Source organism: Oryzias melastigma, linkage group LG3 (assembly GCF_002922805.2).
Source record: "Oryzias melastigma strain HK-1 linkage group LG3, ASM292280v2, whole genome shotgun sequence".
Taxonomy (NCBI): domain Eukaryota; kingdom Metazoa; phylum Chordata; class Actinopteri; order Beloniformes; family Adrianichthyidae; genus Oryzias; species Oryzias melastigma.
Window position 1 is genome coordinate 8,351,236 of NC_050514.1, and position 17,124 is coordinate 8,368,359.

Sequence of the window (17,124 nt, forward strand, 5' to 3'; positions counted from 1 at the left end):
AGCATCTGAACCTTTTTTCTTTCTGAAAACACGACAACATAAATTCAAGTTTCTGTCACGGCGCTCGCGCTCATGAGACTTCAGGCTCCAAGCTGCAAAAGTGCGTCTGCAGGTGAAGCGATGAGGAAAGGGGGAGGAGCTGCGCGATTCCGTATGACCCACAATTTCTAAAGCGCTTTGACGCTGCGGGACTTCTCGGTGCCCCGAGAAAAACAAAATTTTCGAGCAGCTCACAAGTGAGTTGGGCTATTTTTAGAAGAGACCTGCGGGCGACTTATGTGGTGCTCGCGGGCGACCTGGCGCCCGCGGGCGACGTGTTGGTGACCCCTGGTTTAGACTGTGAAAGCAGCAATGCACCTGTGTGTGTGTGTGTGTGTAGAATCTAAGAAAGAGAGGAGGACTAAAGCATAAAACACTGCAGTGGGAAGCAGAGAGCAAATGTAGGTCAAATCTATCAGACATCCCTTAGGCAATTTTAATCCCATTCAACAAACGGCGATCAGCACACACACATATATATACAAACATGCTCAGCTCTCCTTATTACAGCACCACAGTGACTTTACTTCATTCTTTATTTCAGTCAAATAAAAACACAGTTTATTACTAATATTGGGTCATTACACCCTCCAATCTCCATAACATCTGCTTACACTTCAGGCTGAGTCACATGCTCACATACAGGGGGGTCGACCCGAACAGGGTCTGTGGAGGGTCAGGTGTATTTTGCAGATTCCTTGAAGCTCATTCAACCATTTCAAGGGATGTTCAGAAAATGGAACGTACCATTGTTGTGTGTGTGATAAGAGTATGATAAAATATTTATAGGGATAATGGAAGTTATGACGAACGGTGAAGCTGTCATAGAGTGTCCTCACACCACACGAGTCATTTACAAGGTGCGCATACTGGCTCCTCACTGACCTTGCACAAATGCTACACACACAGAATGTGCACGTGATATGCAAGTGATGATAGGACACCTGTAGGATGTCCACACAAACTACTGATTGTCTGATTTCCTCATTTCTAACAGTCAGGCTGCAGCAAGGAGTACACACTTATGACGTGAACAGCACTGACACCGGGCTCACACTGCATCCGGCCCGGCTCCAGTGCAGACGCTGGAGTCTTTAAGTAACTTGAAAAGTAGAAGAGGCCCTCAGACTGCATCCAGTTCGGTCCAGTCAGCAGTCCGCTCTGAATCCATTTTGTTGGTTTCAAATTTTTGCCAGACCCTGGAGCTGAGTCAGAGCACTTTTTGTGAAGTTGGGACTATCAACGACCTAGACCAGAAATCATGTAAGCGAATGTGAAGTACATAATAAAAGCCATTTTCTGGCATATTTTCCGTTTTTCCCATGTAGTGAGAATGATGTTCTTCGACTGCGGGGGTGGGGAGGTGAGCCGGGGGACATGGGTTCTCCATATTCATGGATGTCTCCAGTCCCCAAACCCAGCGAATAAGGGGAGGATTACTGCACTTCCAATATAAATGCAGAGTTATCGCGTGAACCTACGTGAGTTTGGCGATGGCAGCAGAGCCTGTGGCTGCAGCCATCCAGTAGCCAATGGGAGTCATTTGCTGTAGCTAGACCACTCCCACATTAACGGATCCTTGCACAGTCCACAGGACTTGTGGGGGTTGAAAAAAGCAAAATCTGTACAACATGCCTGCGTCTCACCTACTTCACCCTCACTCTTATGTGCTGTACAAGAGTTCCCTACAATCTGTTGCCTGCAGCATGTAGAGAATAATGTGCATGAACATTTTCTCTCTACAGGTTTGCTGAGTGGTCATCAGGTCATTTGTGTGCTCCATAAAAATTAGACAATTTTTCATACACAGACAGTGCATATCTATCGATAAGGACAGCTGGGACTAAGGCATTAAACTTCACTTAAACCCTTCTGCTCTCCTTAGCTTGTTTACATTAAAAGTCGGGTCATCTAGACCCCACTAGACAGTGGGCTGAACTTTTTTTTATCTTTGATTTTTGAGTTTCACTAATGTCCATGGCAGACATAAAATCCTGTCCACATTTGTCCACATTTGTCATGGAAGGAATTACATCAATATGTGGGTGGAGTCATCTGGACCACAAAGAGAGCGGAAGGGTTCCTCACGGGGATCAGTGGTGCAGGTGACAATGATGTTATAACGAACATATGAGGTTCCTTTGAGTAACTGCAATCAAAGCATTGCTTCAGTTGAAAAACAATCAAAAACAAGCAAAAGGAACCATGAAAACTGGTTTTACAGCATTTTACTAACCTGGGGTGAGAATGTCTCTGCAAAGTCAAATTCTAAAGCCAGCTCAGATGTCAGAACATCTGGAGGGTTTGTACATACAATACCCTTTAGATTTAGCCATCACATAGATTCAAGCATGAAACAAGCAGCCTCTGAGCTTCTTGGAATTCCAATAATTACTAAACAAAGTCCAGTTTCAGTGTTTGTGCAGCTCAGAAGCTGACATTGCACTTTTTTAAATGTGGAGTCAAAAGTCCCAGTTTACATCCAAAGCCCCAAACAATGACTCGTCACACTTTTCACCACGCTCGGGAGTTCAGTGTTTACTCACTTCTTTGTGTGAAATGGCGAGCTGTTCCTCCAAAGCGCTGCATCGCTCCAGAGCAACACGGAGACGCTCTCTTACCTTCAAAGGTAGAACACAACCCTTTTAACGTCATTCATCCTTATCGAGCACCTTTTTCATGCTTTGTCTTCTTCCAGGAGCTATTGTTCACATTCACTGACAAACACACCTTCTCATCAAGAGCTTTGTGGTGTTCAAAAAGTGACTTGAGAGCTTTGAGGACCTCCACCTCGCTGGAGACGCCTGCAGGAGACTGTGCCTGCCTCTTCACCACAGTCATCCTCAGACTGCGCTCGTGGCGTGACACCAGACACTCCAGGTGTTCCAGCAGGAGCTGCACAACCACAGACAGGGAAGACGAGCATGAAGCATCTGAGCAGGAAGAGTGGCCTGCTCTCAAACTAGACCCACATTCTGGAAACCATTCAAATCAATTTTTTAACAAAAACAAACTTTTGTTAATCAGATTTGTTATCAATGTGTACTAATAATTTTTTGTTTTGTCAGCTCTTGGTGTGATCAAGGTCACAATGAGTGTTATGTTAAACTGCTCAATAAGAGGAACAATGAGCAGCTTAACAAACTGTGCAGATGATTCTGTGACCGTGTGCGTCTCACTGACCCGGGTGTTGTTCCTCTCCGCCTTCAACTCTGCGATCTCTTCCTCTTTCTCCAGAAGCTGCTCCCGGCACACGTTCACCTCCTTTGTTAGAGCAGCAAACTCCTAAACAAAAATGAAGCAAAAAGAGAGTGGGAGCATGTACCCCTTACTGACGCTCTGTGAGGCCTCATGGCAGAGAAAAACTGACAGGAAGGCAGAAAGAGCTCACACATACAAAGGAAGGAATCCGATTCACAGCAGATCTCTAGTATTGAAGGAAACTCAGAAATACAGATAGTACTGCAGATAAGAGGTAAGTAACTAAGAAGAGAGTACACTGTGTGCTTGAGATTCAACCATCACTAAGGCTGCTATTAACAACTGTTCTGTCAACAACCAGTGATTTTTTTAGACAGGGAGAATCCTAAAACAATCTGTACAGCATGCCTACTTTGTGTTTTGTGCTTTGTGTTTCTGTACACATTTTTTGTAAATATCCAAGTGTTTGGTCTATAGCACACGTGTCAAACTGAAGGCTGGTGTAAATATCTTGGCACAATTAGAGTTACCCTGTGTGCACTGCATAGAACTACAAATCCCACAATGCACTGCTTTTGCCAGTCAAGACGGCAAGTGAGAGTTCTTTGCCTCTATGATGATGGTGAAGATATATAATCACAAATGTTGCTGCACATTCCAGTCTCACATGCTAATACCAACATTTACACCTGAAACATCAAGGATCCAGAAATAAACATTTTGAAAACTAACTACATTTACTTAGAAATAATTCAAAGATTTTCTGTCGCTTTTGAATAGACTCCATCAGCTGCATGCTGACTCAACAGTGGCAGACATGACACTTTTTTCAGGGTAATATAGATTTGATGCATTTACACAGAGAGATTTGTGTTCCGTTTCGAGGGATTACGTGCATGGTTGATCCTCTAAAGAATGCGCCTTCCTGACTTTTTCTGCCCTGCAGCACTGGAACACTTCATTCTTCTCCCTCTTCTCCTTTCTGGCCTCTGAGATCTCTCCACATTCAGAAAAGCAGCAGCAACACAGAGGCAGTGGCAGGGACTTTAAAGAGCCAACATAGGAGTTCCCTTCACTGCTGGTCACTGAGAGACTTTACGGAACGTCAAGATATAATTACAGAGTAACTAACCATCTTCATTCCAGAGCAGATGGTGAATGAGGTTCAGCTGTGGAGCAACCCTCGTGTTGCACTACATATCCAACATTTCCAGCTTCAGATCATTCGTCAAACTTAATAAAAGAAACAGTATAGCTCTTGTGATTACAGTAGTCTTGTAGGAATTTGGACACTTAGAAAAAGCTGAATCTTAAAATCACTGAAAATAGTATGTTATAGACGTACACATATGAAAATCAACTTCTTTGGAATTTTTTATATAATACCTTCAAAAACAGAGTAATAGGTGGAAAATAATATATTGATATACTATTAAAACACAAGAGTTCTTTTAAAATGTTAGATATGCCATAAATATATTTAGCCCTTGTGCTATCCTATGCATGTTTACATTAAAGTGGGATCATCTGGACCCCATAAGACAGCAGAAGGGTTAAAATGCAAACAGCCACAATAAATGATACTTTAGCATGATAATGTCCAGACAGTGAAAACTGATTGCAGTAAGAAATCATGAGCACACTTCAGCCCTGTTGACCTCATCTCAGGACTATTTTTAATCGAGGATCAAATTTCATTTGCTATTTAATTTAAAATTTCCTTCCAACCTACACACAATACCGTAAATTCAATCAAAGACAATGTTTCAAGAACTTTACAGTTAGAAAAGAAATGGCTGATTTGACAAAAAAAAAAAAAAAATTTTTTTGGTATTTGCCAAACAAAAGATGTTAAGTCACTGTACAGTAAGATAACTATTTTATTTGAATCAAAGGTAATTTAAAAATTAGAAATTCAATTAACACTGCAAACACAATAATTGAGCTGTCTGGTTCTGGAAGACTGCAAACTATTAATGCCTGAGGTCAATCTAGATCATTTCCAGACAGTAAAGATGAACCAAGCTGAGGGAGAGTGGACTTGTGCACAAAGACAAAATAACGTTCCCGGTTCACATTATGGGGTCTTGCTGCTTAGCAGATTTCTTTTTCAGCAATTTTGATGTTATTTTTATTATTTTTTTTTTTTACAGTGCATTGTGTTCCTCATCCTGATTGGCTGTAGAACATTTTAATCACTCTCCTACATATCATGTCACTTTTACAGAATGTATTCAGCTTTCCACATCTACCAAAGTCTTCGGGAAAGTCTTTTGTACCAGATCAAGTCCTGAAGATTGCATTTGGTCTATATTCACACTGGTATTTATCAGAGATTTCACTTTTGGACTAGGGCTGGGCGATAAAACGATAATTATCGTTATTGCGATATTACTTTTTTTCGATAGTGAAATGAGTCTATTGCGATAAACTTTCGTTTTAAATGAACACGGAGAAACCCCCGGAAGAGCCGCGCTTCCTCTTCTTCTTACGGAGCGGCTGATTCTAGGAGCCCAGACTGAGAGGGGGGGGGCACGGAGACCCTGAATGATGACAAAAGGACACAACAGAAAACATTATTTCAGTAAACCAATAACCAATATATAATCGCAAATACTTTTATTTTTAATGTCAAGGTAACGATGTTTATATATTTTGTTTTGGAAACGTCGTCACCGGACCCCCCTCCTCTACATTGAAAATGGTTCGGTCCGACTGGATTATTCTTCAGCTGTTTGTTACCGACAGATCCACAGAGTGTGAGGGAGAGAAGACACGCTTTAAAATCAGGAGTTTAAAACCTGATTTAGAGGAGAACCTCCATGAAAAAAGAAAAAAGGAGACAGTCTGTCTATTGCCGCGCGTCACGTGTCACGCGGGGCTGAAAGAGGAGAGAAGGAGAGACTGCGCATGCTCGTAACAGCCGCGCGCAGGGGGGGGGGGACTCGATTGTGGTTCTGGAGTTGAGATGAGTTTGAGGGTTTTGTTAAAATATTAACCAAAAGCTTTTGTATAGAGCTTCGAATTAGAATAATTTGTTGTTTTATTGTGTATCAATAATGAATTTCTTAGTTACATTTGTGCCGTTTATGCTCATTTCTTAATGAGGTGATCTAATAATAGTAAAATAAACTTGTTTTTAACGACTCCTGACATGACACTAAATGAAGAGATCTTATGTGTTTGATCAATCCTCCAACATGTACACATGTCAGATGACTGAGTGAAATGATGATTAAATCTATTATCAGAACTGTTTATTTTAAGTTTACATTTTATTATCTTCTGCTGCACAGCAGTACCTATAGTTTATGTTCAGAAGAAATTAGAAAATAATATAAAAATAACTGCAATATATTTGCTGCTTTAGAACAATGTTTTAAGACTTAATTTTAATTTGAAAGTAACTTCTATGTGCTTCAGTCAGATTAAAATAAATCAGAAATTCTGTACAGCCTATTGAAAACATCCCACCGTTATGGTTTAACTGTTGTGTACATTATGTATATGTACAATATTTATTAGAAATATTTAAATGTTCCTCACAGTTAGTTTCAATACTACAGTTAATACAAAAAATAATGAAAGTTTAATTTGAACTAACTAAGATTTAATGGGGGGGGGCAAAGTTAAGGTGTAAAAATCTGAAGTCGTAAAGCTCTTTGCAATACAGATTACTTTGATTATTTGATTATTTGATTAATATCGTTTTTAATATCGTTATCGCACAAAATGAAAAAGATGATATCGCAATATGAAAATTCCCATATTGCCCAGCCCTATTTCAGACCACAACTTGCAAACAAAACCATGTGACTAAAGACCTCTTCAGACATTGGCCAACAGTTACGGGGGCAGGTCAAAACAAAAAGAGAAAGATGGAGGAGCTGCAGTTTGCAAATCCTTGCCAGGATTTTTTACTTATTCAAACTTCTTAATTTGCTGATGGATTTTGAGCATTTGTATGAAGGCCAGGTTCAACACTTTTTACTGCAGCTTTGGTGCCGCGGAGGAATGCTGCATGACGATTAGTGGGAATGCTGTGGCTAAGAAGCTATGCTAATAAGTGTTTGGGACATAGATTGTCAGGAAAACAGAGAGAAGCAATGTTGGTCATGTTAAAAGTTGTCATATTCAGCCTGCATTCATCCCGCCACATTTCAATGAGTTACAGTGTGTCATTGTTTTGGTTTTATGGCATTATTTTGAAGAGAATTCTGTCAAGGAACTACAAGCTAGCTTTTGGAATGACGTCACAGCAGTGGGCAGTGCATGCCACATAATGAGACACAGGAAATTATTTAAGAAGCATTTTTTTAGTGGCATTAGAACAAATGTTCTAAGACGTAAGGAGTTGTACCATTTTTTTCCCATTTGCTAACACAACAATTGTTGCTTTCCACATGTCCGTGGTTCATCCATTGCATTGCTCCTTCTTTGCTTACATGACGTGACTACCGGCTACGGTGGCCGTTTTCGTCCAGTAATTTCCATCCGGGAGAGGATCGTATTCAGATTGAGGAATCTCAGAGCAAACCCAAGTTCAGTCCGATTGGAAACAACCCGAGACCACCTCGAAAGATGTGTCTGAGAGCAGTTTCTAGGATTTGTCTGTGTGTAGTCAGACTGAAACTTTGTTCCGCATTATCAAGAGAAACAAACTCTGGTTCACTTTAAGTGAACCAAATGTGTCCAGTCTTAGCTTGGGATCAGAACTTTGTTTTATTCTATAATACTAGACTTCTTGTTCTATAAGTTCTGGTCTTCAAGAATTTAAACAAGAGACCTATGTATGAAAATGTTCATGTATGTGAGAAAAAGTGCATAAAGTGTGTAGTAAGGAAGTTCACAGCCTTTAAACGTCTATGATTATTGTAAAAAATGAAGAAGACTACACAATAAAACCAGGAAGTAGTCTTTATTTTTTAGAAACAAACTCCCACGATAAACGAGTGAACACTGTAAGATCGGATTGTTGAAGAAACAAGAGCGGCTGTGATGATTGGAAGGTTAAAGGTTCAGTTCTCGCTCTGCCCATTCATGAGTGTTCTTGGGCCAGACACTGAACCGCACATTGCTCCTGGTGGTCTGGTTAGTAGTGAATGAGTGTGCGCATGGGTGAGAAGAACTGTGAAGTGCTGTGGGGCTTAAAACCCTATATAAATACATGCCAAAAAGTAGAGACACTGAAACCCATTAAGAATGACGTTATATCTGTATGCTGCACCACAGCACAACTTCGATCATTTTTTAACCAATTTGATCATTAAACAGCACAGCGGTACATATGAATGGACATGCAAGTCCATAGAAATGGTAAATGATGGCTTTTCCTGGGTTTTCCTTTATGAAACGCTCTCCTGCAGCTGCGCACACAGCCTGAAAAGGAGCTAAACCAGAAAATCAGGTCAACAATTGTCTGGAATATTTAAACAAACATTTTATTACAGCACACGGTGGCAGGATCATCCCTCTCTGCAGCGTCACTCAGATGTTATTCTGTTCCATTTTACCCCCCATTCCCTTTCATAAAACAACCAAGTGCACACGTCCCGCCTCAACGACTACTTCTAGAGGCACGTCAGAAGTAGAACAAAATCGTTGCATAACAGGCCGTTCATAGAGCACAGGGGGCTTAAAAAGACGCCTCAGAAAAAGGAAATGGCTTCAACAGAGCCTTACGGAGCAAACCCAGCTGACATGTTCCGGTCTGCTGCAGGTGCAGTTTGTTTAGTCCTTGTGATGTGGTCAAAGCAGAACTATAAATATCAGAAATACTTATTGACAGAGGTTGAAACAATGGTAATAACAATAGTTTTTATGAAACTATGTGCCCATATATATGGTCCCGGTGTAACTGCATTCATATTTTATTTCAGATGTTTACAAATGCAAATCAAGCTACATTCACAAAGTCGTGGTTGTTTTATCAGCAAATCCGGCTACATCTACCAGCTTTTATCTCGTCAACTGGTGCATAGCTCACTGACTGTAGCTGAGTAACATGCAGGCGGCTAACTGATCCAAGAGCCTCTGTAAGTTTTGCAACTGAGGAGCGTGTGTGTGTGTGGGGGGGGGATAAAAGCTTTTTAGATAAAAAACCAGCCTGCAGCAGCCATGACACCAAGACTGAAACTAAATTCATGTAATGCCACTAAAGATTTAAAAAAGTCACTGTGTGACTTGTGTCCCTCGTTTTATTTACCAAGCATGTCAACCCGACCGGGTGTTAAACTTAACAGGAAACGCTTGTCTCGGTTTGTTTTGTTGATCTACAGACATGATAAAGTCTATCAATTCAGATGATGCATCAATGGTTACAGTTATCATTTTTGGAAGTTTCCACAATAGAAACATCTCTCAGCCAAAACAAATTTTTTAAAGGGTTAAAAAAAGCAATAGTTCTTTCTTAAAACCATGGCATTTACAGACTTGATCACAACTGGTACCAAGGTTGGTACCAACGGGCCTCCTCACCTCAACATAATAACTTTAACTGCTCTTACAGGCTTAAAGGGTGTGCTGAAATCTGACACACTCAGGGCAGCATCTGCTCTTCCTGCACAGGGACCGGCCATCAAAAGCTAATTAGACACCACAATACCTCTTATTCAGAGCTGCTTATCCTGCTGTCCAACTGTTCACCAATTGTCTTAAAAAGTCCATCAGGACCTATAATAATCGCCATTTCTTGTTTTAGCTGCTAGTCTCATGAAAATGGTAGCAAGCTTAGTTTCTAAATAGCAGATGAAAACCTTTTAGAATCATTTCAATTCCTGCATCATAAAACAAAACTTCCAAATGGACAAAACTGGGCTTCAAATTCGCACCTTATGCGAGACAACTCATCACAGTGGAAGTAAAATGTGGTCTGCTTGGTAGCAATCGATTGGCACTGAAACGCTGGTAACTTCCTCAATGCTTTTTAAGAGTGCTCATCCAAACATGAAGTGAAATGGCTCATCATCAAACGACGTGAGAAAAAAATTGAACACAACCCACATCCTTTTCCATGACATATACAAGAAAAAGGAGAACTGTTTGGAAAAAAAATCCTATACTACAAAAAAGCATTTAGTGTATCAAGATCCACTTTTTTTTTCTTGGAAAATGAGAAATGAAAGTTCCTTTAGAGAGAGAGGGGAAAAAAAAAAACATTTATTCAGACTTTGTTTCACCAACACACACAGTGGTTGGCATCAATTTCTGAACCAGCAAATCTATTGCTATTACTAGCTTATTCAACTGGTTGAATTCTGAACTCAAACAAAGAATTACTTATTTGGTTTAATAAAATAAAAAAATACCCAAACAAAATTCTCTAAGAGCCACACAAATCCAACAAAGGACTTTGCTTTACACAATCAAAGCAGCTTTAAAACTTTCTACAACAGCAGCTACAAAAAGACTCGTAGAAGTTTTCTTAATAAACTTTATGCTTATATAACAGTTTCCCTTTGGTCCACTGAAGGCAGAGCCTGGCTGAGGTTGGGCCGTATGAGGTTCCATTTGTGGCAAAAATATGATTTTGCATCCACTGTCTATATCTTTGGTCCATTGTCTATGTCTACTGAAGAAGTTTGAGTAAATGTTGAGTAAAACCAATATAGTGGGCATTGAAACTGAGTGCCACAGAAGATGCATCCTTCCTGTGGCAATTAAACTTTATAACTCTTTATAATAAAACAGCTTCTCATATACACAGTGGCGGGCCGTGCATTTCACACCTAGGCCTTCAGTAGTGCTCCATCTGAATCAATCCAACCCTCAATAACTATTTTATGGCAATAAAACTTCTAGTGCAGGTACAGCTGCCACACACACACCAAAAGCATAAAAAATAACCTGATAAAATTTCAATATTATGTAGGGAGATAGCAAAATTTTACTCACCAAAAATCCAGATTATTTAAACACAAAATCCATCCTTTCTATCCTCAAGAAGATTTCAATCACTCTGTCGTGCAGAATCCATGCGTATCGCAGATAGAAAGTGTTCCGTGGCTGTGATAAGCTGGAAAAAGTTGCATGCGGGAAATGTTCTGGTATTCCTGAAGCCTCTTGTGGTCGAGGAGGGAGACAAACATCAGTTTTTGTGATCTTGAAATCTGGTCTGTGTCTGGAAAATAATATTGTCGGTAGTGCGCGCGAGGATTTTGCGCTGCAAGCGCCCGCGGTGCGTTCAGGGGCCTCGTAGATTTCCTCGTATCAGCTTCACTCCCGCTCAACGGAGTCACGGAACTCCTTTACCCGTGCCAGACAAAACTGTGCCACAACTTTACCCAGACATTCATTTTCCACCAAAAATCAGACGATGAGACGCTTTCCATTGGCAACATCTTCAAACCTGACACGCCGCTCCTCGGCACCTGTGTCCGTCACATAACGCAGAACCAGAGCGAGCTGCGAGCTGTCCAATCAAGGCTCGTGAAAATGATGACGTTTCCGTGCGCCTGCTAGCTGGCCTTGGTGTCGCCTACTCCAAATCTGATTGGTTGAAGCAACAGTTTGGTCGACAATTATTTTATGCTACAGGGCCCGCAGAACTGATTGTGAAGGCCTCCGGGCAGATTTCTTTGACCCTAGCAACAAATGGTGCTGCAATGTGATTGGTTAATGCTTAAATAGGAAAATACACGTCTGGAAGCAGCGCAACCAGGGAGACAGCAATGAAAGGACGAAGACAGAGCATTTGGAATTATAGAATACGTATTCACGGAAATAAATAATAATTAATATCAGTCTGTGATTCAGATATTTTTAGGCCAGCAGAGAAGGCCTTGCAGGCCCTGACGGCCTGCCACTGCATATACATGTATATCTTGTACATAACAATTTCGCAATGATTGGATTGTAAATAGCTTTTGCTTTCTCTTGTGTACTTCGATTCTTGTCGGGCTATAGCAATTTGGTGACAAAAGCTGTAAAAGCAATTTCTCCCTGGGATAAATAAAGTATTCTGGGTCTGATTCTGATTAAACGAAGACTATCACACTCTAAGTGTTTAAATCCATGTGCAAAGGCATGTTTCTTTTGCACTAGACAAAAATCCCATGTCTCCCTCTCGTGTTTGTTTACAATTTATTTCACCAAGATGAAGGACATCACTGCCACTTTAAGCCACCGAATATACCGTGTCGGTCTATATCTCTCCTCACTGTGTTGTCCCTGTTCACTCTGCTCCCACAGACCAGATTACAGAGTAAAACTGGGCTCTTTATTGCAAGCACAGAGAAGAATATCATTAACAAATGTTGAGCATAGTTTTGTTTTTAAGTCACAACCATGTTTTCCTTTTTTTATGATGGGGGTGTATTTTTTGTGTCTTGACATGCTGAGGACCATTACGTTGAAAGGCCCAACTCAAGCATGTAATTAACCTATACCTCTGTTCTTTTTACAGCCTTCTTTAGAGTAGTAGCACTCTAAAACGGATGTTCACAAAGAACAGCCAAAACACGAGCAGACGTTTGGCTAACTTTAGTGACATCATAACTTTCTTCAAGGTCAGATGTGCTTCATGTTCTAAGATTAGAAAGCCTATGAAATTATCATCAGAAAGATGCTGGAGCTGGAGGGAGCTGCTGGTGCGATCAAGCAGGCTAGAATGTTTGTGCATTCCAGTTAAAGGGTGCTCACTGGGGAGGGCGGCAGCAAGCCAGAAAACGTCCCTTTCTCAGCCCCCAAAAAACTGTCTCCTGAGCCCAAACACTTACATGATAACTAAGGAAGTGCAAAGCAACTACAATGCACCCTCCACTTTATCTGTTGATAAATTACTACATGTGTGTTTATTTGTTTGTCATGTTATCAAGAGTTTAGTGCGGTAAAATTCATCTAAGCTTCTTTAAATTAATAAATGGTACGATTGAAGTGAATTAATAAATACATTTGATTTCCAAAAGCAACTGTATGAACATAAACATATGCAATGCCATCTGCGTGGAAAATTCTTAAAAGTGGCACCTGGAGTGGGCACATATGCCCGAAAAAAGTGTTGTTTTTTTTTAACATCCTAAATGTATTTGTATCTCTTAAGTTATCCTATGTTTACATTAAAAGTGGGGTCCTCTGGACCCCACAAGACTTTTTTTTTTTCCAAGGATTTTTTTTCTTCACCGGTGTCCATGGGAGATATAAAATCCTGTCCACCTCTGTCATGGGAGGATGACACATCAATATAACGGTGGGGTCATCTAGACTCCATAAGAGATCACAAAGGTTAATGGTTCTTTCACTTTTGCACTGTGATGGTTTAAACAACATGCAAAGACCTCGTCTCAGAGGGAACAAAGACAATCTTAACTGTTATTAAAGCATTTCCTTTAGCTTTTTCATTTATTTTCTTTAGGTCTTAACATCTTGGAAGGTGTTTTTCCACAATTTTCTTTTCTGGTTTTCTCTTTTCCCTCATTTTTTTTCTTCCAAAGAATGTATTTTGCCAGTACCAAGTTACTAAACCACATTAGTTGTGAGGTTTTATATATTAAACCTATGATTTTCCAAATCAGTTTATGTCAACTTATTATCCTCTACACTTATGTTTTTTGGGTTATCAGTATAATCTAAATCTTTTTAACCCTTCCGCTCTCTTTGGGGTCCAGATGACTCCAACCACATATTGATGTGTGATTCCTTCCATGGCAAATGTGGACAAAGGTGGACAGGATTTTATGTCTTCCATGGACATTAGTGAAACTCAAAAATCAGATGATAAAAAAAGTTCAGCGCACTGTCTAGTGGGGTCTAGATGACCACACTTTTAATGTAAACAAGCCAAGGAGAGCAGAAGGGTTAAAAAAATAAAAGGTAACTTACTTAATTATTCAAAAGAAAAATAAAATCTAAGAATCAGGATTAAGGCAGACCCTTGCCATAACCCTGTTATTGTATTGTAAGAAGGGTTGGGAAAGGATTATCATTCTCATTTATATTTTTTAACCCCCAGATATTTTGGAGATTCTGATTAGCTGGAAACACCTGGAGAATGTCATCAGCAGTGAGTAGTCTGAGGGAAAAAAAAGGAAAGCGACCCTCAAGGCCTGGAATTCCCCACTCCCATATGAAACGGTTGCAAACAAAAATCTATTAAAAGTCCTCCATCCACCAGCGTGCCGTCAATTATAATTTCAGATAAGGAGAAACATGCGGAAACTGAGTATCACTCAAAGAGAGTCCAAAAACGCAGAAAAGCTAAACTGAGTGAAGGGGTAAAAAAAAAAAAAAAAAAAAAAAGACATTCCTTTCTGCTAACGTTTAGCTTCTTCATCAGCTCCAGCTCCTCCACTGATTCTAATTTCTGCTATGGTCACAAATTCAACTGCCACAGGCCATCGGCAGAATCTTCTAAATTAGCTGCCGCCACCCGATTTTTTAGGAAGTTGTGTGGTTGTGACAGCAGCCGTCAGTCAGGTGGGGATGACGTCTTTGCAAATCAGGCATCAGACATCAGACATTGTTCAATCAGCTCTGATTGAACAATGTCTGATGTCTCCAGACAGCATCCATATCAAGCCCCACCGGCTGCCCGGTAGCTCGAGGGTATATAAAGAGCAGACCATTCTGAGCCACTGGTCATTAACAACTCAGATTTTGAGCACAATTCTAAAATGGAGCAAATTTTAGAAGGGCTGTGAAAGTTGGCACGTTAACGCATGATTAATAAATCAGAATCAATGCGTCAACATTTATTAACGCCCTCAGGCATCTTACCCTACAGCGTAATAAAACTCTGTCTAAATGAACGTAAACTTTTTTTTTACATTCTGTGATTGAGACTTTATTAAATTAAAGAGATAATATGGCATTTATTTGTAGTTTTGGACAAAAGCAATCTTTTATTTTTATAAAAAAGGCAGAGAACAAATGTCAATCTGACGGCTGGAAGGCAGCTGTGCACCCACTATGGGGGGCAGGGTGAAATGGAACTGTCTGCTATGAGAAATCCAGCAAAAAGGAAACAGACCATTACTTTATTTCGGGATGGGGAAGACCGACATGAATTTTCCACAATAAAAAGCACCGGTGTTGTTTAAAAATTGAGGAAACTCCACAGTTCTTCTCGAAAGTCCAGCCCACCGACATTGCAGAAGGCAAGCAGTTCAGAATGGACAGACACGCCCCCACCTGTGAGCAGATTCAACCTCCAAACTGTGCACGGGCGGCAACTGACCAATGTCAAAAAGTGCCATCAACAAGTTCAGTCTGGTTGCAGTTTCTTTTAAACTTTTTCTAAAAAACCTTCACAGGCCCAAACAGTGTGTAAAAATGTGACTACAGACTCCTCGCCAACTTGCAAAAAAACTTGCATTTAGGCCGCCATGCTGTGACATTTTGGGATTTGCGACCATAATCATAGCCGAGAGATCAGTCTAACTTTTGTTCACGGTGCTCAGTGTCAGAGAAAAAAAAATAGGTAACACTATGGATGAGATGCTGCTATCAATTTGTTAAGCCTGTAAGCAGCTTATTATTATGATAGCCTTTCTAGACAATGGTCTCACTTTGCCGCTTATCCAAGTAGCTCCAACAGTTGGACTAATAATGTAACTGAAATATCTTTGATGAACAGAGACGTTCTCAAACTAAATCAAACTTGAAAAAGGTTTTTGCTTCACTATCAAAGGAAACTTTGTAAGGGATAACAGTGTAGTGCTAATCCAAAAAATAATACTGGAGCAGCAATAAAATTTTAGGTTTGATTAAAAAAATAAATAAATAAACATTATACTGTCAACTTTTATACATTTCAGTGTGTAAAAGGTTTTGGCCCAATGCTTTTTTGGTTGCAAGCTTAAATGCTTCCTCTCCTCAAACTAATAAAAATATTACAGTAGGATAACACAAGTGAACACTAATTCTATTGTTACGTTAAGGTATTTTTTTAAATCAAAGTTAAAAGATTACAATCCACACCACCTTGCCTAAAGGAGAACCCCTGGTAAAATATATATCACCAGGATTTTTTTTTCTCTAGAAGGCTCAGTCAATTTTACCTGGTCACATCTCGGTCTGATTTCTACCACATGTGCTCTCTCAATCAGGTAGTTCTTAACCCTCGCACTCTCTTAGGTTGTCCAAAGGACCCCATCCTGATATTGATGTGTGATCCCTCCCGTGACAAAGGTAGACAGGGTTTAATGTCTGCCATGGGGACTAGTGAAGATACAAAAACCTTGAAAGCACTTGTAAACATGCCGAGGATAGCACAAGGGTTAAATGGAAAGTGCCCGACAAAGTCAGGTGAGCGTCGAAACAGCTGAACATCCTGCACCAATCCAAATAGGTTCAGAAACAGATGAGAGATACATTTATTGAGAATCATCAGTCTGGAAAAAAGTAAAGTCATTTTCACAGCTTGAGAACTTCCCAGAAACACACAGAGCTATTATCCAAAAAAGGAGAAAACATGGAACAGCGATGGGCCCTCCCAGGAGATAAATTCCACCATGAGCGCAGCGACAACTCATCCAAACCACAACATCCAAAAAACCAGCAGGCGTCACCTGACGGAGACAGTGCAGGAATGACCTGCATGGCAGAAAATCATAAAGGCTCATCTCAGTTTTGGCAGAAAACCCCTTGATGAAGCCTAAGATTTCATCTGAACCGTGTAACTCTCCTTAGCTTGTTTACATTAAAAGTGGGGTCATCTTTGATTTTTGAGTTTCACTAATGTCCATGACAGACATAACATCCTGTCCACCTTTGTCCACATTTGCCATGGAAGGAATCACACATCAATGTGTGGTTGGAGTCATCTGGACCCCAGAGAGAGTAGAAGGGTTAAAGTGACAGAACAACCCAGAAAAGCCGGGGAAGCTTTGAGAAAACCTGGTTACATTTTTCAATTATTTCTTTTTAGATCGTCTTAAATGTATATTT

At 40.3% G+C, this 17,124-nt stretch overlaps 1 protein-coding gene across 11 annotated transcripts in view; it reads right to left on the reverse strand.

The window, feature by feature from the left end:
• Nucleotides 1-17,124, reverse strand: part of ppfia1 (PTPRF interacting protein alpha 1) — a 61,970-nt gene that overhangs the window by 33,410 nt on the left and 11,436 nt on the right. For all 11 annotated transcript variants that reach the window (XM_024295100.2, XM_024295096.2, XM_024295098.2 and 8 more), the window contains exons 3-5: nucleotides 3,223-3,324; nucleotides 2,770-2,934; nucleotides 2,586-2,660 (exon numbers count right to left, since the gene is read on the reverse strand). In XM_024295100.2, coding sequence (XP_024150868.1) covers nucleotides 2,586-2,660; nucleotides 2,770-2,934; nucleotides 3,223-3,324 — 342 coding nt within the window. The remainder of the gene's footprint in view (nucleotides 1-2,585; nucleotides 2,661-2,769; nucleotides 2,935-3,222; nucleotides 3,325-17,124) is intronic.